This window comes from Stomoxys calcitrans, chromosome 1 (genome assembly GCF_963082655.1).
Source record: "Stomoxys calcitrans chromosome 1, idStoCalc2.1, whole genome shotgun sequence".
Taxonomy (NCBI): domain Eukaryota; kingdom Metazoa; phylum Arthropoda; class Insecta; order Diptera; family Muscidae; genus Stomoxys; species Stomoxys calcitrans.
This window is the reverse complement of record NC_081552.1, coordinates 224,356,375-224,380,267: the sequence shown is the minus strand read 5'-3', so window position 1 is coordinate 224,380,267 and position 23,893 is coordinate 224,356,375. Positions and strand designations below refer to the sequence as shown.

Below are 23,893 nucleotides of genomic sequence, written 5' to 3'. Positions count from 1 at the left end.
TCAGCGCAATATCTCTATTTTTAAAGACTGTGGCGTGATTTCAAAAGGCAGACGGACGTACATGGCTAATCTAGCCAGAGCGTCTTAGATTTTTACGCTGATCAAGAATATATATACTTTATGGGGCCGGAAATATATATTTTGATGTGTTGCCAACGAAATGACTAAATAAATATACCCCCTATCCTACGACGGTGGGTATAAAAAGGGAAGAGGAAAGGACAAAGCCTTGTGGCACACCTGCGCTCAATGTATACTTATCGGATGAGAATCCATCTACAACAACTCGTATAGTGCGATCTCTGAGAAAGCTCGATATGAATCGGATGAAGGTATTACCGACTCCAAAAGCGACAAGCTTTAATAAAAGTGCACCGTGCCAGACGCTTACAAATTTCGCCAGCATTAGGAGGGATAAAACCACCGCTGAAAAATATTTTCGGTGGTTATCCTATCCTAAAGCTGGCGACATTTCGTTGGTACTGCGCCTTTTGAAACTAGTAAAAGCATGCTATGTTCGACCTGGCCGAATCTTGGGAGATCACCACCATGGATTCCGCAAAAATTTATACAAAATAAATTCAGTTGAAGGACATACTAAACTTCTGTCAAACCAACAAAAATTAAAGCTTCTAGGAACCGAACCAAGATGATCGAGAGACCGGTTTACATGGGAGCAATATCAGGTTATAGACTGATTTGGACAGTATTTGGCACAGGTGTTGAAAGTCACAACAGAACACTACATGCAAAGTTTCAGCCAAATTGGATAAAAATTGCTGCTTGTAAGGGATCAAGAAGTCAAATCGGGAGATCGGTTTATATGGGAGCTACATCAGGTTATAAACCGTACTCAGCACAGATGTTGGAAGTCATAACAGAACACTACATGCCCAATTTCAGCCAAATCGGACAAAAATTACGGCTTGTAAGGGCTTTAGAAGTCAAATCGAGAGATCGGAGTTGTATCTAAATGTGAACCGATAGGGCCCTTTAACAATCCCCAACGACCTACATCAATATTAAGTAAATTGCAAATTTTGCCCATGAACATTCCACTAAGGAACAGGGGCAAACTTCTCACATATCAATGAGCGCAGTCCGATTGAAGTTTGAGCTCAATGATAAGGGGCCTCCTTTTTTATAGCCGAGTCGGAACGGTGTGTCGCAGTGCGACACCTCTTTGGAGAAAACTTTTACTTGGCATAGTACCTCACAAACGTTGCCAGCATTAGAAGGGGAAACCACTGAAAATTTTTCTGATGATCTCGCCAGGATTCAAACCCAGGCATTCAGCGTCATAGGCGGACATGCTAACCTCTGCGCTACGGTGGCCTCCAACATCAATATTAAGTAACTGTGCAAAATTTCAAGCGGCTAGCTGATTTCGACAGACGGACGGACGCACGGACATGGCTAGATCGACTCAAAACATCGAGACGTTCTATAACATATATACTTTATGGGGTCTTGGAGGAATATTGCGTGGTGTTACAAACAGAATGACTACATTAGTATACCCCCATCCTATGGTGGTGGGTATGAAAATGGTTAGCAGCCAACTTCTCACCAAAGAGGTCTCGCACTGCGGCAAACCATTCAGACTCCGCTATAGAAAGGTCCCTTATCATTGAGCTTAAAACTTGAATAGGACAGAACTCATTGATATGGGAGAAGTTTGCTCCATTTCTTAATCTAATGTACATGGGGAAATTTGCAACTGGGTTATCACCTCACTTATGAGGACGATAGTTGTGAGGTTTTTAGCAGTGTAAAACTTCTCTACCAATAGGTGCCACTCTGCGGCACCAACAATCAAACTTAAATCCTACTAGAAAAAATCCGTCTGGCATCTCCGTCAGGTCATTCCTTCCTTATAATAAATGCTTTAATGCAGGTAGCTCTATATCCATCTCGTTGGACACTTCGGTACAATTGAATTCTCCCTGAGATTTCGAAGAACATGCGATAGATGAGGCTATTGGAAACGGTATAGTGTTGTCTATTCCTTGAAAATTAATTGGAATCTCCAAATGTCGGCAACTCTATCAGTGGCGCTTGACGAAGCACCCCATCACTATCACAATGTTTGTCAGTTGACTACCGGCTTTGGGTTTTTGCTTGATATCCCCAAGCTGGTGGTGCGAAGCAGGGAAGTGAGGGGTAGCATACGGCATATGCACAACTTAGTGAGTGCTTATGGTTATAGCCAGATTAACAATCTCTTGGCAATGTGAAATAGTCTCAAATGCATGAAAATAAATGTAATGTTTAAATAATTGCCATTGTCACAGTAACCAACTACTCCAACAACAACAAGCAACACCAACAGAATATGAAACCAACCGAACTGGTGGTGGGGGTGTGTTCCTTCATCAAGCCAAAAGATTGTGGCCAACAAATGGCTGTACTTGTACTTATTTCGCCACTCGTTCGTCCATATCTTTTGCGGTAGTTAAAACCGGAGCTGTAGCTATTTTTTTTAGCTATCTGTTGTATTTTTTTTTTTATTTGGCAATGTTTTGATTTTTGTAGTAATTTAGTTAATGCGCAGCTAGCCAGATTAATATGCCACTGGCCATTGTTGTTACATTCCAAATGGCCACATTTGTGGACTATTTGAAGGTGGAAGGCTTTATGGACATTAATTTATTTTATTATGGCCGCCTTCATAGGAAAATATGTATTTGAAATCAGATAATGTTTAAACACTTATCTTAAAATTAATTATTTGAAAAAAATGTTTGACAACATTAAATATAAGAAAAATATTTCATGGAATTTTTGTTTATTTTTTTTTTTTTTGAATGGCTTTTGAAATCATTGGGGACAACATGCGCACTCATGCAGAATAAGTGCGGCAAGTGACAGTGTGTGTAGGAAAGGAACGTGGGGAAGATGATAAGGCGTTGGAACATTTCCTATGTCAATGACCAGCTTTCGCGACAAACAGGCTCCACACTTAATGCGGATACCATGCCAGACTTCAACCAACTTAGAGGATATAGAATGGAAAAACGATTAGGGATTTCGGAGTTACATCTCAGTATAAAGAGACTACAACCAGTCGATTGCCGGGAGAGGTCAATAGCAACTGAATCTAAAAATTAAACGGGTGGCCAACTAACATAAGCGGAATTTGCAGGTAGAGAAACTCAAACATTGTAACCTTAATGTCGGTATTGGTAACCTACAGTCTGCTTTCAATAATCTCTTCAATTTACTTACTTACTTTAATTGGCTATGAAAGAACATTTGTTATCGATCCCACCACTTGATCTTTCCATCGGTCTTTTGGTCTTCGCGGTTTGCGTATACCACCGTGTTTGCCTTCAAAAGATTTCTTTGCTGGAGCTCCTTCATCCATTCTGACAACATGACCCAGCCAACGCAGCCGTTGTATTTTGTACATGTAAATATGCTATCGTCGTCATACAGCTCACACAGCTCGTTGTTCATACGATGCCTATATTCTCCATTAACGCGAACTGGTCCATATATTTTACGAAGAATCTTTCTCTCAAATACTCCAAGCACTGCCTCATCTGCTTTCACAAGTACCCATGCTTCAGAACCATATAACAGCACGGGTAGTATTAGTGTCTTGTATAGTGTTGTCTTCGTCTGCCGAGAGGTGGCCTTGTTTCTAAACTGCCTACTTAATCCAAAGTAGCAACTGTTTGCCAGTATTATTCTTCGCTTTATCTCAAAACTGGTGACATTCGTTTCGGTTACGGCGGTGCCGAGGTAGATAAAGTTGATGTCTATCTCAAAGTTGTGGTTCCCAACATTCTCCATTTTCTTTATCTGATAGGTTGAACAAGGCTTTTTGGGGAGTTGAAACCCATCCATTTCGTCTTATCTCCATTTACTGCCAGACCCATTTCGATTCTTTCAAAGGCTGCAGTTAGTACTTACGGTGACCAACCTATGATGTCGATGTCGTCGGCATAGTCGAGCACTCATGTTTCTCTTGTGATTAGTGTGACATATCTATTCGCATCTGCATCTCGTATCTCCAGCAGAATTTGGCGCATTGTGAATATCTGGGCCAAAGTGGGTTTACGAGATCCAAAGCCGCATTAATAGGGCCCTCACTTTAGGTTTTAATCTTTCACACAGTACGCTCGAGAGTATCTTGTATGCGATGGGTAGGAGACTTATTCCTCTGTAGTTGACACATTCCGTCTTGTCTCCTTTCTTGTATACGGGACATAGTATGCTAAGGTTCCAATCATCGGGTATGCGTTCTTCTAGCCAGATTGAGCGGATAAGCTGATACATACTCCTTATCAGCATGGAGCAATGTAACATAGGTACCGGTGTAGGCAAGTCACTCTCGAACCTCGGTATAAGGGATAACAGGACCTCATTCACTTGTGGCGACGTAACTGTGAATGATCTGAAGAGAAGCGCCAGGTTGTTCAACCGTCAATTTATTGTGCATCCTGAGAGTAGCAGGGCTAGAAGGAGAGCCATTCGTCGTATCCATTGCCTCCGAGCCGATGGACAGCCATCACAATTTAACGTGGGCGAAGTTATGACTGTTGTCCGTGGTGCCAAGTCATCCAAGGCATTAAGCCCCAACGGAATACCTTACAACTGTTCTCAATCTGTCTTTGAACATTCATATAAAGGGTGATTTTTTAGCTACTATCTTTTTGGCAACACTAGTTTAAATAGCTCACGGACGTTTCGTTGTTCTTGTTGTAACCACATTTGCATGTGGAGGTGGTAATCCTTATCATGCTCCTGTAGATGAGCAAACTCGTTCCGGTCCAAAGGACCAATCGCCGCAGAACATGGTAGCCATTGGTTATTTTAAGGCGCCAATAACCCGCCTTGTCATATCGAGCATCTTAGACACTCAGTATTTGTTCAGGAGCTGGTGCCGCGCGACCTCTCACGGAAACTCTCCGCTCGATATCGCTGAGTGTCCGCGACTGCCGTTGCAGATACTCCGTATGAAGCATTCCACTGTAGGCGCCCGGTAGCTCGCATCTAAGTGCCTCGTAACAGCAATGAACACCACACAGTTCGGACCTCAATGTTCCAGCCTGTGTGGTGCTCATAGCTATCCCGTGCCGTGTTTTGTGTCAAACATCTTCAGTTTGGTCCATAATTTAAAGACGAATCGTCTTACAAACGAAAAACGCTTGCAAATTATTGAATTTTATTATCAAAATGAGTGCTCTGTTTAAAAAGTTCATCACGCGCTCCTTCAATTTTAACGACGAAGCTCATTTTTGGCTCAATAGGTGCGTAAATAAGCAGAATTGTCAATTTCGGAGTGAAGATCAGCCAGAAGCATTGCAAGAGATACCAATGCATCCAGAAAAAGTCACAGTTTGGTGCGGTTTATGGGCTGGTGGCATCATTGGACCGTACTTCTTCAAAGATGATGCAAACGGTAATGTAACTGTGAATGGTGAGCGCTACCGTGAGATTATATCCAACTTTTTTTTGCCCAAAATGCAAGAGCTTGACTTGCATGATATGTGGTTCCAACAACACGGTGCCACTTGGCACACAGCACGCGTAACAATGGACACATTGAGAGGCGAGTTCTGTGAACTTTTTATTTCACGTTCGAGACCGGTCAATTGACCGCCTAGATCTTGCGATTTAACATCTTTAGACTATTTTGTGTGGGGCTATGTTAAAGCTCATTTCTATACCGACAAGCCCACTTCAATTGACGCATAGGAAGACAACATTAAAGCATTTATTCGTGAGATACCGGCCGAAATGTTGGAAAGAGTATGGCAATGTGCAATCTTAGTGAGTCTGCTTTGAAAAAATAGACTGTCACTCTAACCTAGCCAAACCCATACATGCCACATTTATTAGCAGGGCCTGTCTCAACTACACAAACCTGATTTTTAGTACAATGCAAACATATTTCTTCAGCGTTGGATCGCGATAAAAAGTCAAAGTCGCTTAGAATGCAACAGGAAGTAGGGTGATATTTCCGGAATATCAAGCCGAATGTTTGCAGCCCGAGGCCACCGTAGTGCAGAGGTAAGCACGTCCGTCTATGACTCCAAACGTCTGGGTGCGAATCCTGGCGAGAACATGAGAAACAAAATTTCAGCGGTCGTTATCTCCTTCAAATGTTTGCGACAGTTGTGAGGTACTATGCCATGTAACAACTACTCCCCGAAAAGGTGTCACACTGCGCCACGCCGTCGTTTGGCGATGGGAAAAATAAACCTTGTTGGCTATACATGCAGGTGTGGTGTGTTCTCATCAATCCAGGGAAACGCAGTGGTTAAGTAACCACCGCCCAGACAGATAAAGATAAAATTTCCTTAAAAGACAAAATTTTAATGAAATTTTATATAAAAACTTAATTTTAGTGAAATTTTCTTTATATAGAAAATATTAATGAAATTTTCTCTAAGAACAAAATTTTCTCTGAACACCATATTTTACTTTTGTTTATTATACCCTGCACCACCACTGTGGTATGCCCGTCTGTCTGTCTGTCCGTCTGTCTGTCTGTCTGTCTGTCTGTCTGTCCATGTATTCTTGTAATCAAGGTACAGGTCGCATTTGTTGTCCGATTTTTACAAAATTTTCCATAAGTGTCTTTTTTGGTCCAAGAACAAACGTTATTGATTTTGAAAAAAATCGGTTCAGATTTAGATATAGCTCCCATATATATCTTTCATCCGATATGCCCTTTTAAAGCTGTAGGAGCCGCAATTTTGGTGCCATCTCTACCAAATTTGGCATGAAATGTTTCGTGTGACGTCCCAATATGTGTGCAAAATTTCATCTAAATCGGTTCAGATTTAGATATAGCTCCCATATATAACTTTCGTCCGATTTGACCTATTACGGCGGAAGAAGGCACAATTTTGTTCCGATTTTGGCACGAAAGTGCACGAAGTGCTTCCTGTGACGTCCCAATATGTGTGCAAAATTTCATCATAATCGAATCAGATTTATATATAGCTCCCATATATATTTTTCATCCGATATGGCCTTTTAAAGCTGTAGTAGCCACAATTTTTGTCCCATCTTTACAAAATTTGGCATGGACCGTTTTATTCAACGTTCTCATATGTGGCCAAAGTTCCATAAAAATCGGTCCAGATTTAGATATAGCTCCCATATATATTTTTTATCCGATATGGCCTTTTAAGACTGTAGAAGCCACAATTTTGGTCCGATCTTTACAAAATTTGGCATGGGCCGTTTTATTCAATGTCCTCATATGTTTGCAAAGTTCCATGATAATTGGTCCAGATTTAGATATAGCTCCCATATATATTTTTCATCCGATATAGCCTTTTAAGGCTGTAGAAGCCACAATTTTGGTCCGATCTCTACAAAATTTCATGAAAAGGTTTAATTGACATTCCAATACGTGTGCAAAATTTCATCAAAATCAATTTCGATAAAACTCCCACATATTTCTTTTATGCGTTTCGACTTTTAAGGCTGTAAAAGCCACAATATTCGTACCATCGCAAGAAAATCTTATAAGGTTCTATGCGAGATTTCAATAGGTATGCAAAATTAAAGTCTGACTAAATTTGGAAAAAAAAGTATTACAAAAGTATTACGTATACGCGGTGGTGTAGGGTATTATATAGTCGGCTCCGCCCGACTTTTGCCTTTACTTACTGGTATTTTCATAACATTTTTATACCCTCCACTGTAGGATGGGGGTATACTAATTTCGTCATTCTGTTTGTAACACCTCGAAATATGCGTCTAAGACCCCATAAAGTATATATATTCTTGATCGTCATTTCATTTTAAGTCGATCTAGCCATGTCCGTCCGTCTGTCCGTCCGTCCGTCTGTCCGTCCGTCCGTCTGTCTTTGGAAAGGACGCTATCCTTCGAAGAAGTAAGCAAGGCGCTTGAAATTTTGCACAAATACTTCTTATTAGTGTAGATCGGTTGGGATTGTAAATGGGCCAAATCGGTCCATGTTTTGATATAGCTGCCATTCAAACCGATCTTGGGTCTTGACTTCTTGAGCCTCTAGAGGGCGCATTTCTTGTCCGATTTGACTGAAATTTCGCACATAGTATTTTGATATCACTTCCAACAAGTGTGCGAAGCATGGTCCAAATCGGCCCATAACCTGATATAGCTGCCACATAAATCCATTTTGTACAACGGCTCCTCCCATGGCCTTCAACATACGTGTGCAATATGGTCAGAATCGACCTATAGCTTGATACAGCTCCCATATAAACCGATCTCTCGATTTCGCTTCTTGAGCCCCGAATCGGACTATAACTCCTCCGTCCTTATTCATTATACTTTGTTTCCCTAAAAACAGATACTGCGCAATGAACTCGACAGATGCGACCATGGTGGATGGTGTATAAGATTCGGCCCGGCCGAACTTAGCACGCTCTTACTTGTTCAAGTCCAATTTGTTTCCTTTTTTTATTCTTTGATAAGTCTTATTCCTATCCATTTCATTTAAACCATTACCCCACAATGCTTTTAAAGTCATTACAACTTCGAATGCTTTGTAAGAGAGATGACTCCAACTATTGTGTAGCTTAATTTCCCTAATTCAAGATAATGAAATGGAGTTTCCTAAAAGAGTCATTACTTTTGTTTAAGTTTCTAATTGCAACAATTTCATTTTCTCATGCCAAAACATTTGGGCTGTTTCTGTCATGACTCCATATCCTCCATTTGCTATGGGTGCTCTATTCGTTTGTATAAAAGTGTATTTCAGCTGCATCATCTCACCTGCCATCAGTCAGTCACTCAGCTAGTCGGCTAAGTAATCTAATTTGGATGGATAGAGTATTCATTCCAGCGACAACTACTAAACTATCTCGATCGAGTACTGCTGCGGTGGGTATGGGTGCTTCGTAATCAGCTGAAACAAAAGTGAAAGCCCGCGTTATAGTATTCCATTTAACAAACAATGCTCTACTAGACGAGGTTTGTGTGTTGTTGGTGTTGGAATTTTCTTTGCCGCATTGTTTTTCCGCCAAATAGCAGTGACGGCCTTATCAGTAACGCTTTTAGCAACTCCATCAAGTGTCTTAAAATTAGCTATGAAATTCTCTCCAAAGCGTCGACATACACATATGTTTTTACTTAAGTAAATCTTTAAGTGGATTGGCCATGCCATCACCAGCGATACCACACAAACTATCTCCACAACGAAGATATTACAAAATATTTAAAACACTTCAATAGCATTATCCACTTTCTTTGTGGAACAGAGAGTTAATGTTAAATTCTTTAAAATGTCAAGATAAAAATATGAAGCTAATATTGGATTGCAGAAGGCCACCCCCATCTATGACATTGAACGCCTGGATTCGAATCCGGGTGAGAATATCAGATTGAAGTTTCGGCCGTTGATATCTCCTCGCTAATGCTGACGCGCTGCAGCTGGGCTTGTCAGATGGTCGGCATTGGTCGCAATTATCTCCAACATTTTCGACTCTCAACTATGGGAAAATTCCGACTTTTTGCGCCTACACATATATTTTACGGATGGGAAGTATAAATATGATGGTACATTGTTGGCCATAGTTAAATGTACGGAGTCTCTTTTTATACTCTACACCACCACTGTGGTACAGAGTATTATAACTTTGTGCATTTGTTTGCAACGCTTAGAAGGAGAAGAGCTAGACCCATTGATAAGTGTACCGATCGGCTTAGAATCACTTCCTGATTCGATTTAGCTATGTCCGTCTGGTTATCCATATATTCTTGTGATCAAGTTACAGGTCGCATTTATTGTCCGATTATCATGAAATTTTGCACAATTTTTTTTTTATTTGGACCAAGGACGAACGCTACTGATTTTGGTAAAAATCGGTTCAGATTTAGATAAAGCTCCCATATATATATTTTATCCGATATGGAGTTTAAAGGCTTTGAATGATCTTTACGAAATCTGACATGGGGTGTTTTATTCAACGTTCTCATTTGTGTGCAAAATTTCGTCAAAATCGGTTCAGATTTAAATATAGCTCCCATATATAACTTTCATCCGATATGGCATTTTATAGCTGTAGCAGCCACAATTTTGGTCCGATGTTTACAAAATTTTGCACAAAATGTTTTCTTTACAGTCTCAATACGACCGCAACATTTCATAAAAATTGGTTCAGATTTATGTAGATATAGCAATCATATATATCTTTTATTCGTTATGGAGTTTTAAGGCTATAGCAGCCACAACTTTGGCCCGATCTTTACAAAATTTTGCATGAGTAGTTTTATTTGACATCCCAGTTTGTGTACAAAAGTTTTAAAAAACGGTCTAGATTTCGATATAGCTCCCATATATATCTTTCATCCGATATGACCTTTTAAGGCTGTAGAAGCCACAATTTAGGTCTGGTCTTTACAAAATTTTTGCACGATGCGTTTTATTTAACGTCCCAGTACGTGTGCAAAATTTCATTAAAATCGATTTAGATATAGCTCCTATATATTGGGTTGCCCAAAAAGTAATTGCGGATTTTTTAAAAGAAAGTAAATGCATTTTTAATAAAACTTAGAATGAACTTTAATCAAATATACTTTTTTACACTTTTTTTCTAAAGCAAGCTAAAAGTAGCAGCTGATAACTGACAGAAGAAAGAATGCAATTACAGAGTCACAAGCTGTGAAAAAATTTGTCAACGCCGACTATATGAAAAATCCGCTATTACTTTCTGGGCAACCCAATACATCTTTCAGCCCATATGGCCTTAAAGGCTGTAGAAGCCATAGTTTTGATCCGACCTTTACGAAAGTTAGCATGTGATGTTTTATGTAACGTCGTAGTACATGTGAATTTCATTAAAATCGGCTCAATTTAAGATATAGCTCTCATAGATATCTTTCATCCGATATGGCCTTGTAAGGCTGTGGTTCTATTCAATATTTCAATGCAAATGCAAATTTTGCCCATGAACATTCTACTAAGGAACAGGGGCAAACTTCTCACATATCAATGAGTGCAGTCCGATTTAAGTTTAATCTCAATGATAAGGGACCTCCTTTTTATAGCCGAGTCCGAACGGCGTGCCGTAGTGCGACAGCTCTTTGGAAAGAAGTTTTACATGGCATAGTACCTCACAAATGTTGCCAGCATTAGGAGGGGAAAACCACCGCTGAAAATTTTTGATGCACGCTGGTTAATTTCTTAAACGGGCCAAATCGAACCATATTTGAGTATAGTTGCTATATAGACCGATGTTGCGATAAAGGGTCTAATGCCCATTAAAACTTTATTTTTCATCCGATTTTGCCGATTGGAAACAGTGAGTAGTTTAAGGCTTCCCGACAACTGACCCTAATATGGTTCAGATCGGACCCTATTTAGATATAGCCACCATATAGATTGATCTGCCGATAAGGGGACTGAAGCCCATAAAAGCTTTATTTATTACCCGATTTCGTTGAAATTTGAAACAGTGAGTTTTTCTGAGCCTCGCGATATCCGACCTTAATATGGTTCAAATCGGTTTATAATTGGATATATCTGCCCAATAAACCAATATTTTGGTCTACAAAATTTAATAGTGATATATATATTAGACCACTCAATGCCGAATTTGGGTGCTTAATTTATCCAATTTTCACCGGATACCCACCACCTTGGGTGATCCAAAGTTCGGCCCGGCCGAACTTAATGCATTTTTACTTGTTTTTCTTCTGATTTCGTTGAAGTTTAGAATGATGGGCTGTATTAGCCTCGTCTACATTAGTGCCAACTTTCGATATGATCTTCATATAGACCGTTCTCCCGATATTACCCATTAAAGCCACCAAGAATATATTGTTGTCAGACCCAGCCATGCTAATCCGTTTGTCTGTTGAAAGCACTCTTACTTTAGAAGAAGTAAAGCTACGAACTTAAAAGTTTGCACAAATACCATTAGTGTAGTTAATTTGGGTTAGTAAATAGGCTTAGTCGGTTCATGTGAAGATATACACTCCAGTATATAAAAGAAAAAGTGTTGCGCTTTGTTTGTTTGCGGTTAAAAAACGGTTGAATCTATCTTCATGAAATTTTCACAGTATGTAGAGTTTGACCCCCGGGTACTCCATTTTTTTAGGATGGGGGTATACTAATTTCGACATTCCGGTTGTAACACCTCGATATATTCGTCTAAACCTCATAAAGCATATATATTCTTGATCGTCATAATATTTCAGGTCGATCTAGGCTTGTCCGTCCGTTCGTCTGTCTGTCGAAAACAAGCTATTTTTCGAAGGAGTAAAGTTAGGTGCTTAAAATTTCTCACAAATACTTCTTATTAATATAAGTCGGTTGGGATTGTAAAAAGGCTAAATCGATGCATGTTTTGATACAGCCGCCATATAAACCGATCTCGCGATTTGACTTATTGAGCCTCTAGAGTGTATGGTATTTTTATACGACTTCTAACAATCATGACAAGTACGGTCCATATCGGTCAAAAACTTAGCTCATATATGTTTGAAAAAGTTATTCAAAGAACAACAATTCACGGTGGAGGGTATATAAAATTCGGCCCGGCCGAACTTACCACTCTTTTACTTGGGGACTGAACACTACCCCATACCTCAAATTTTAAAAATGCTATATATTGAATATGGGTTCACCGAATAAATCGAAATTGTTTGCACCCTTATAGTAACCAACAAGAAAAAGCGTGCTAAGTTCGGCCGGGCCGAATCTTGGGAACCCACCACCATAGATTCTGCTAAAAATTTATACAAAATAAAGTAAGTTGAAGGGCATAATTTTATTCTACATACCAAACTTCTGTCAAACCAGCGAAAATTAAAGCTTCTGGGAACCGAACAAGGTTATAGACTGAGTTAAACCGTACTGGGTTGTTGGAAGTCGTAACAGAACAACGCATGCAAAATTACAGCCAAATCGGACAAAAATTGCGGCTTCCAGGGGCTCTCGAATTCAAATCGACTGATCGGTTTATATGGGGGCTTTATCAGATTATAGATCGATTTGGAGCGCACAAAATTGTAACTAAATCGGAAAAAAATTATGGCTTCCAGGGGCTCAAGAAGTCAAATGGGGAGATCGGTTTATATGGGAGCTATATCAGGTTATAGACCGATTTGAACCGTACTTAGTACAGTTGTTGGAAGTTATTGGGTTGCCCAAAAAGTAATTGCGGATTTTTCATATAGTCGGCGTTGACAAATTTTTTCACAGCTTGTGACTCTGTAATTGCATTCTTTCTTCTGTCAGTTATCAGCTGTTACTTTTAGCTTGCTTTAGAAAAAAAGTGTAAAACAAGATATGGTCCGGTTCGGACCACAATTAAATTATATGTTGAAGACCTGTGTAAAATTTCAGCCAATTCGTATAAGAATTGCGCCCATTGGGGCTCACGAAGTAAAATAGAGAGAACGATTTATATAGGATCTGTATCGGGCTATAGACCGATTCAGAACATAATAAACACGCTTGTTGATAGTCATGAGAGGATCCGTCGTACAAAATTTCAGGCATATCGGATAATAATTGCGACCTCTAGGGGTCAAGAAGTCAAGATCCCAGATCGGTTTATATGGCAGCTATATCAGGTTATGAACCGATTTGAACCTTATTTGACACAGTTGTTGAAAGTAAAAATAAAATACGTCATGCAAAATTTCAGCCAAATCGGATAGGAATTGCGCCCTCTAGAAGCTCAAGAAGTCAAATCCCCAGATCTGTTTATATGACAGCTATATCAGGTTATGGACCGATTTCAACCATACTTGGCACAGTTGTTGGATATCATGACGAAATACTTCGTGCAAAAACTCATTCAAATCGGATAAGGATTGTGCCCTCTAGAGGCTCAAGAAGTCAAGACCCAAGATCGGTTTATATGGCAGCTATATCAGGTTATTGACCGATTTAAACCATACTTAGCATTGTTGTTGGATATAATAACAAAACACGTCGTGCGAAATTCCATTCCAATCGGATAAGAATTGGGCCCTCTAGAGGCTCAAGAAGTCAAGACCCAAGATCGGTTTATATGGCAGCTATATCAGGTTATGGGCTGATTTGAACCATACTTGGCACAGTTATTGGATATAATAACAAAACACGTCGTGCGAAATTCCATTCCAATCGGATAAGAATTGGGCCCTCTAGAGGCTCAAGAAGTCAAGACCCTAGATCGGTTTATATGGCAGCTATATCAAAACATGGACCGATATGGCCCATTTACAATACCAACCGACCTACACTAATAAGAAGTATTTGTGCAAAATTTCAAGCGGCTAGCTTTACTCCTTCGGAAGTTAGCGTGCTTTCGACAGACAGACGGACGGACGGACGGACGTGGCTAGATCGACATAAAATGTCTCGACGATCAAGAATATATATACTTTATGGGGTCTCAGACGAATATTTCGAGTAGGTACAAACAGAATGACGAAATTAGTATACCCCCCATCTTATGGTGGAGGGTATAAAAAGTATATTTGATTAAAGTTCATTCTAAGTCTTATTAAAAATGCATTTACTTTCTTTTAAAAAATCCGCAATTACTTTTTGGGCAACCCATATAATACTACATTATGTGCAAAATTTTAGCTAAATCGGAAAAAATTGCGGCTTTCAGGGGCTAAAGATGTCTAATCAGGATACCCGTTTATAAGGGAGCTATATCCAAAACTGAACCGACATGGCCCATTTGCAATCCCCAACGACCTAAATCAATTGTTAGTATCTGCGCAAAATTTCAAGCGGCTAGTTTTACGCGTCCGACCGATATCGTGATTTCGACAGTCGGATGGACGGATATGGCTAGATCGACTGAGAATGTGACCAAGGTTGCGGAGTCTAGCACTCGACTCCGACCCCGGGTCGGATTCTAAGTCGGTGTCGGAATATTAAGCCGGATCAACCAGAACCTAAGTCCTACTCCGGCTCAATAGTCCGACTCCGGCCTCAAAAACTCGAATCCGCAGCCTTGGTAGAGGCGATCAACAATATATATACTTTCAAACGGAATAACTAGATTAGTTTACCCCCATTCAATGGTGGTGAGTATAAAAAAACCGAGTCGTTACAGCCGAGTAATCGCCGTACTTGTCGTTGATCAGACTTTATTCTAGTTAAACCAACATCCATTCTGATGAAGTTCTCTTGCATATCGTCACGAATACCACTCAAAATCACTTGGAACTCTCAAAACTGCGAGAGTATTGAGCTGGAAGTATTTCCGACAACCTCAGTAACAGTGTGCTCGAATTCCGAAAATCTATTGCCCTCCATGTGACGCAGAGCCGCTCCATGTAGATAGAGCCAGGCTCCCTGAGCACAGCCTGCTGCTTACCCATTGTTAGTCTCGCATACGCCGCCTCTCTATTCGAATCGCGTCTTACAACCTTCGAATAGGGAAAAGCAGCATGTAAACTCCTTGCAGCCTGTTCCTGATTTGGGTCAGTCTTGTGCTGACTCATTTTGGGTTATGCCATCTTATTTCTGATGGTTTCTGAATGACGAGTTGCTACGCACTAAGTGATCAATCTGGAACTGTTTGGAGTTGAACTGGAAATAATTCCTGTTCGGACCAGAGTCCTTAATCTTGTACAACGGGAGTCAGGAGCCCCCGGAACTTCGGCTCCAGTCTTATTATGGTGAGGCCCTAGTTGGTAGCAACGTGGTGCCTGTAGTTTAGACCTAAAATCGCACGAAGGGCAATTTTTGTTCGGTGTGGTATTGCATTTAGTCAACCGGATGCCGTGACCCAAAGATTGGAAGGAGTTTTAGATGGTGCTCCGCTCCTAACCAAAGAGGAGATCGAGTCCAAACAACGTGAAATCGAATTGGTACTCATTCTGGCTTCGGTCACGTATTGGGGCGTTGGTAGACGCATTATATACACCCAGGGCTCAGGGCTGAGAGCCCTGCAGGACTAAGCCAACACGGCAGGTGCCTGCTTGAGACGCCGTTAGGACTCAATCCCATGGCAGCCGGTTGTACGTACCGTATTGGCCCGATGGAGTCTTTCATAGGCAAAGGCTGTCGCCTTAGTGTACAACAGACTGCTACAACAAGAACAACAATTAACGGCACGGAATAGCACCGCACAGGCTAGAACATTAAGCTCCAATTTGTGTGGTGTTCATTGCTGTCAGGAAAAACTTAGTTGCGAGCTACCGGGCGCGTCCAAAGGTTCCGGATAGCCGAATGCTCCATACAGAGTAGCTGCAATGGCAATCGCGGACAATCGGCGGTATCGAGCGGAGATTCTCAGTGAGAGGACGGGCGGCACCGGCTCTTCCACGAATACGCACTCAGTATGATGTTCGATATGACACGTCGAGTTATTAGCGCCTTTAAATAATCAATGGCCACTCTGTTCCCCAGGCAATCGGTCCTTTAGACCGGAACGAGCTTGCTCACCTACAGGAGCTTGACTAGGATCGCCACCTCCATATGAAATGTAGCTACAACAACAACAACAGCAACCATTAGGACTTGTCTACCTTTACCATCCTCGGGAGCACATGGCCGCACAGCAGGGATTTGGGTGGTTACACCTAATTGATACTCAGATTTTCGCTAGGCATCGGGCACCCACATCGAAAATACTTCTAGTGATACTTTGCAATACGGGCGGTTCACTCCCCCTAATGTCCTGTTCTCTCTCACAATCTGTTTTTCAATTCCTGTTTTAATTATCATTTCCCATTCATTTTTCCAGGTGGAGACCAGTTGTGACATGTATCGCGCTGTTATGGAAGAAGTTGCACGATTTCTTGAACGCTACCAAAAACAGAGGCAACTTCAACAACAACAGCTTCAGCAGCAACAACAACAAATGGCAGCCCAGAAGCATATTAACAATGAACAAATATCACGTTCAAAAAGTCTATACCAAGTGAATGCTTCCGGAGGAGGCCAGGATAAATGCACTTCTCTAGGCCATAACTTGGTGGATGATTCACCAGCAGCATCGTCCGCTTCATCATCGTCGTACTTGAGAGTACGCAGTAGCACGAATCTCATAGATCTTAAACAAACCGAAGGCAACAAATTGACGAATGGCAAGGGGCGTCATAGTAAGGATGATCATAATTTCGAGACAGGCTTGGCCCCTTCGCAATCATATAGCGCTTTCAAAGATTTTACCTGGTGAGTATTAATTTAAGACCTAGAATGTGGATCAAATCGAAAATTATAATCTTTTTCCTCCTGTAGGAGACGTTTACCCAAAAAGGCCAATGATTTGCGCGGCCACAAGGGCGGCGATGATGCTGATGAAAAACTTAATCAAGAAGCCTTTCGTCTGTTTCGTACCATACAGAATTTATTGAACACATCACAGCATCAGGCAGACATAGCACATCACAGCCTAACTCATCAGCGTCACTCGTTAGCACCCAGTGCAATTTTGGGGCATTTGGGACGCATTTCAAAAGCCATATCAACCAGTTCAGTGGCCACATTACCGGGAGTGCCCATGCATAATTCCACTACCCTAACTGCCAATTGTGGTGCCTCCACTACATCGGATTCTTCAACAGCCTCTCCCACCATTGCTGCCTCACCCAATACTCTTGCCCCTGCTGACATGTTGTTTTTGCGCTCTGCCAATATGCGAGATTCACGTCTCTCATTGCGTAGTTCTACCGACAGTTCGGTGCATTCCACATCATCGGTTGCTTCTTCGGCTTCTTCAAAAGTGGAAACCGATGAAGAGCCCAACACACCATTTCAAGGAAATATTCTGACCCAGCATAAACCATCGCATCATCATATAGCCGGTTCTAGTACAGAGGATGAAAGTGGTTTCAGCTCCATAAGTTCATTTCCCGATGTGGGCGTACCATTCAGCTCCACCATGCTCTCCTCCCATAACAATGGGAATAAGGGGCGAAAAACAACCGAGGCAAATGACATGCGGTCTCAGAAGGCCCATGGTGACAAGGATTTGCTATCCTCCGAAAGTCGTAATTCCACCTTGAAAGCCAATGTTGTGGGTTTACCCTTAAATTCTTCACAAGATATGACGCATCGCTGGGATTCACCCTCGAAGACTTACCACAATGCCAGCACGAAATTTCAAAGATTCTCAGCTTTGGCAAATAGCGAAGATGCCAATACCGTTCTATGGGTCTAATATGACCTTTCGATTAATAAAAAAAAACGTTTTGCAACTCTCTCTCTCTTCCATTGTAGAGTCAGCAAAGCCGTATTTTTTTGTATTTATTTATATGTTGCTCCCTCCCCCATTCATTATTTTTGTTTAGTTTTGTGCCTTTGTTTGTGTAATTCTAAATATTTATTCAAATTTTTAACACATTTCTGTTTGTGTGTGAATGTGTAAAAATCTATATTTGTTTCTTTGAGAAAAAGGATCAAAAGCATTTACAGGACTATTAATTTTTTTGTAACTTTTGAAAAAAAAAAACAAAATCGTTTGTACTTTTTTATGTTAAGTTATATATGTTTTAACTTGTACTTTTTCAGAACTTTAAAATATTAAATGTAGTTATATTAAATGTTACATTACTGAAGTTTGATTTGGAAATGTGAATGGATGGAGTAAGCCAGGTCATCAGTTGTCTTCGCTGTGTGTATTTTTTAATATGCCCTACTATGTGCAGGACTCCCACCAGTAAGGCAAAAGTCGGGCGGAGCCGACTATATATTGGGTTGCTCAAAAAGTAATTGCGGATTTTTCATATAGCCGGCGTTGACAAATTTTTTCACAGCTTGTGACTCTGTAATTGCATTCTTTCTTCTGCCAGTTATCAGCTGTTACTTTTAGCTTGCTTTAGAAAAAAGTGCGCGAAATTTTGTTTACATTTGTTTGTTTGGCGTCAATTTTAATATGGAGCCCATAAAGGAGCAGTTTCGTCATATTTTACTTTATTATTTCCGTAGAGGAAAAAACGCGAAGCAGGTTGCTAAAAAGTAGCGAGATGTGTATGGTAATAAAGCCTTAAAAGGAAGACAGTGTCAAAATTGGTTTCGCAAATTCCGTTCTGGAGATTTTTCACTTAAAGATGAGCCAGTTCAGGTCGGCCAAATGAAGTTGATGATGACCAAATCAAAGCATTAATCGAATTGGATTGTCATGTAACTGAGCGTGAGATAGGAGAAAAGTTCAATATACCAAAATCAACCGTTCATTATCACATAAAAAGTCTTGGACTGGTGAAAAAGCTTGATGTTTGGGTACCACATGTATTAAAGGAAACACAATTAATTCGATCCGTTTTTAAAACGAATCATAACTGGAGATGAAAAATGGAGTGTTTACAACAACGTTAGTCGAAAACGATCATGGTCCAAGCATGGTGAACCAGCTCAAACCACTTCAAAGGCTGATATCCACCAAAAGAAGGTTATGCTGTCTGTTTGGTGGGATTGGAAGGGTGTGGTATATTTTGAGCTGCTTCCAAGGATCCAAACGATTAATTCGGATGTTTACTGTCAACAATTGGACAAATTGAATACAGCCATCAAGGAGAAGCGACCAGAATTGGTCAATCGTAAAGGTGTCATATTCCACCAGGACAACGCTAGACCGCACACATCTTTGGTCACTCGCCAAAAACTGAGTGAGCTTGGCTGGGAACTTTTGATGCATCCACCATATAGCCCTGACCTTGCTCCATCAGACTACCATTTATTTCGATCTTTGCAGAACTCCTTAAATGGTAAAACTTTCGGCAATGATGAGGCTATAAAATCGCACTTGGTTCAGTTTTTTGCAGATAAAGACCAGAAGTTCTATGAGCACGGAATACTAAATTTGCCAGAAAGATGGCAAAAGGTTATCGAACAAAATGGCAATTATATATTAGATTAAAGTTCATTCTAAGTTTTATTAAAAATGCAATTACTTTCTTTTAAAAAAATCCGCAATTACTTTTTAGGCAACCCAATAATAACCTGCACCACCTAGTCTGCGTATTAATTTTAATATATAGAATTTATCGAAATATCGGCAGCTATATCCATATCTGGACCGATCTGAGTCAAATTGAAGAAGAATGTCGAAGGGCCTTACACAACTCACTGTCTCAAACTTCAACAAAATCGGACAATAAATGCGCTTTTTATGGGCCCAAAACCTTAAATCGAGAGATCGGTCTATATGGCAGCTATATCCAAATCTGGACCGATCGGTGCCATATTGAAGAAGTATGTCGAGGGGCTTAACTTAACTTACTCTCCCAAATTTCGGCGACATCGGACAATAAATGCGCTTTTTATCGGCCCAAAACCTTAAATCGCCTAAATTTCGGCGACATCGGACTATAAATGCGCCTTTTGTGGACACAAAACCTTAAATCGAGAGATCAAGGACCGATCTGGGCCAAATTGAAGAGATATGTCACGGGGAACATAACATAACTCACTGTCCCAAATTTCAGAAAAATCGGACAACAAATGTGGCTTTTATGATCCTAAGACCCTAAATCGGCGGATCGGTCAATGTGGGGTCTATATCAAGATATAGTCCGATATAGCCCATCTTCGAGCTTCACCTACTTATGGACATAAAAAAAGAATTTCTGCAAAGTTTCAGCTCAATATCTCTATTTTTAAAGACTGTAGCGTGGTTTCAACAGACCGACGGACAGACGAACGAACATGGCTAGATCGTCTTAGATTTTTACGCTGATCAAGAATACATATACTTTATAGGATCGGAAATGGATATTTCATTTTGAAATCGGATAATAAATGTGACTGTTACATCGACCTATATGGCAGCTTTATCCAAGTATGGTCCGATGTGGCCCATTCAAGAACTAGACCTGCGTGTAGAAGAAATACGAGTCTGAGCAAAATTTCAACTCGATATCTTAATTTTTAAAGACTGCAGCGTGATTACAACTGACATACATACGGAGGGACAGACGGAAATGAGGACCGATTTTATTGAAATTATGTGCACGTATTGGGACACCAAATAAAACGTCTTATGCTAAATTTTGTAAGAAAGGCCATATCGGATGAAAGATATTAATGGGAGCTATATCTAAATCTAGTCATCGAGGAAAGCGTTATACAAAATTTTGGCAAGATTGGCCAATAAATGTGCTTGCAGTGGCTCTAGGAGTGGAAATTGGGCTATATACATATGTGGCAGCTGTATTTAAATCTGCTCCGATTTCTTTGAAATTCAACAGTAATATTTAGAGTCAGGAGAAAATCCTTCCTTCCAAATTTCCATAGAATCGGTTAACAAATGAACACATTATTGCAAAATTAGTCCAAATCGGACGAACATATATATGGGAGCTATATCCAAATCTGAACCGATTTTTTCCAATTTCTATAGGCTTTGTCTCTATGCCAAAAAAAAATTTATGTATGTACCAAATTTGAAGGCGAGCGGATGAAAATTACGACCTGTAGTTTGTACACAAATTAACATTGACAGACAGCCAGACGGACCTAGCTAAATCGAAATTGCGTCCAAGTATCTAGGGAGCCGTCCCAAACCTAAACCTCCATTAAAACAGCTGATAATGGCTGGTAATGACAATATGGGGCTCAAATGAAAGTCATGGGTGAGAAGAAAACGAATATGGTATTAAAATTTGTGTTAAAGTATCTGCGGCCGCCATGCCCCAAAAACCCCTTAAAACAGGCATACAGACCGATTATTACAATATGGGACTCCTATGAAAAGTATTTGTAAAGTAAAGCACGAAACTGATATCTATTTTCAGGGTCAAGTGCCTGGCTGGCCGCCCTACCCCAAAAACCACCCACAATATGGAGCTCAAAAGAATGGTATCAGGTAGTACAATAAAACACGGATTTGGTATCAAATTCTAGTGCATGTTTGGTAAGTTAGTATGTCCTGTTTGGGGGTGTGACGGACACCCAGGCATTTGGGCCCAGAAGTGGATACCAGGGGGTTGGGGAAGCCTCCTATTTCTTTCACTTCATTGTTAGTGTCATATTCGTAATCTACTCCGGAATATCATTCATTTTAGTCCCATTTGGCGTGATCGTCCAAAATACCTATTTGGTGGCGGTTTTTGACCATATTCATAAAATTCCTGTAACTTCTTTAGTTTTGCGAACTTTAAAATTCTGAGTACACCGTTGTATTCGTGAAGAAAATCCCTTTCCGTAGTGGTGCTGGATGGATGAATTCTGTAAAGATTTCTACGGAAAACTTCGCAAAAAACAAATTTTTTCGTGGGTAAAATTTCAAAGTCGTTTTCAAGGCCTAAAACGCTGTTACTCCTTCATTTTGTCGAATTTCGAAAAATTTTAAGTATTCCGCAGTTCGAAATTCGAAGACGATTCGTAAAATAAACAGCGTTACTTAAAATTTCACATTTTATTTTTTTGGCATTTTTTTAGCAAAGGCTACCCCCTTACCAAAATTTTCAATTTTTGATGCGAAAAAAATTTTCGAGTTGAGTCTACTGTATTGAATATTGTGGCGAAAAAATCGGTATTGTGCAACTCCCGTGTTTGTTCTTCAAAAAGCAAGCGCAAAATCGCTTAATTCATATTCATAAAATTCCAAAAAAATCTACGTGAGTTTGAAATTACTGTAACTTCTTTAGTTTTGCGAACTTTAAAATTCTGAGTACACCGTTGTATTCGTGAAGAAAATCCCTTTCCGTAGTGGTGCTGGATGAATGAATTCTGTAAAGATTTCTACGGAAAACTTCGCAAAAAACAAATTTTTTCGTGGGTAAAATTTCAAAGTCGTTTTCAAGGCCTAAAACGCTGTAACTTCTTCATTTTGTCGAATTTCGAAAAATTTTAAGTATTCCGCAGTTCGAAATTCGAAGACGATTCGTAAAATAAACAGCGTTACTTAAAATTTCACATTTTATTTTTTTGGCATTTTTTTAGCAAAGGCTACCCCCTTACCAAAATTTTCAATTTTTGATGCGAAAAAAATTTTCGAGTTGAGTCTACTGTATTGAATATTGTGGCGAAAAAATCGGTATTGTGCAACTCCCGTGTTTGTTCTTCAAAAAGCAAGCGCAAAATCGCTTAATTCATATTCATAAAATTCCAAAAAAATCAACATGAGTTTGAAATTACTGTAACTTCTTTAGTTTTGCTAACTTTAAAATTCTGAATACACCGTTGTATTCGTGAAGAAAATCCCTTTCCGTAGTGGTGCTGGATTATCCAATTCTGTAAAGATTTCTATGGAAAACATCGCAAAAAACAATTTTTCAAAGTCGTTTTCAAGGCCTAAAACGCTGTAACTCCTTCATTTCGTCGAATTTCGAAAAATTTTAAGTATTCCGCAGTTCGAAATTCGTAGACGATTCGTAAAATAAACAGCGTTACTTAAAATTTCACATTTTATTTTTTTGGCATTTTTTTAGCAAAATTACAAAATTTTAAATTTTTTATGCGAAAAAAATTTTCGAGTTGAGTCCACTGTATTGAATATTGTGGCGAAAAAATCGGTATTGTGCAACTCCTGTGTTTGTTCTTAAAAAAGCAAGCGCGAAATCGCTTAATTCATATTCAAAAAATTCCAAAAAAATCAACATGAGTTTGAAATTACTGTAACTTCTTTAGTTTTGCTAACTTTAAAATTCTGAATACACCGTTGTATTCGTGAAGAAAATCCCTTTCCGTAGTGGTGCTGGATTATCCAATACTGTAAGGATTTATATGAAAAACATCGCAAAAAGCTAATTTTTTCGTGCGTAAAAATTCAAAGTCTTTTTCAAGGCCTAAAACGCTGTTACTCCTTCATTTTGTCGAATTTCGAAAAATTTTAAGTATTCCGCAGTTCGAAATTCGAAGACGATTCGTAAAATAAACAGCGTTACTTAAAATTTCACATTTTATTTTTTTGGCATTTTTTTAGCAAAGGCTACCCCCTTACCAAAATTTTAAATTTTTTATGCGAAAAAAATTTTCGAGTTGAGTCTACAGAATTGAATATTGTGGCGAAAAATTCGGCTTTGTGCAACTCC

General features: G+C 39.8%; 1 protein-coding gene across 1 annotated transcript in view; it reads left to right on the top strand.

Moving 5' to 3' along the window:
- Positions 1-18,429, top strand: part of LOC106082947 (homeobox protein 5) — a 248,653-nt gene extending 230,224 nt beyond the window's left edge. Inside the window, exons 3-4 of the mRNA XM_013245714.2 lie at positions 16,660-17,090; positions 17,157-18,429. Of these exons, the coding sequence (XP_013101168.2) occupies positions 16,660-17,090; positions 17,157-18,078 (1,353 nt within the window). The 3' untranslated portion in view covers positions 18,079-18,429. The remainder of the gene's footprint in view (positions 1-16,659; positions 17,091-17,156) is intronic.
- Positions 18,430-23,893: the final 5,464 nt, after the last annotated feature.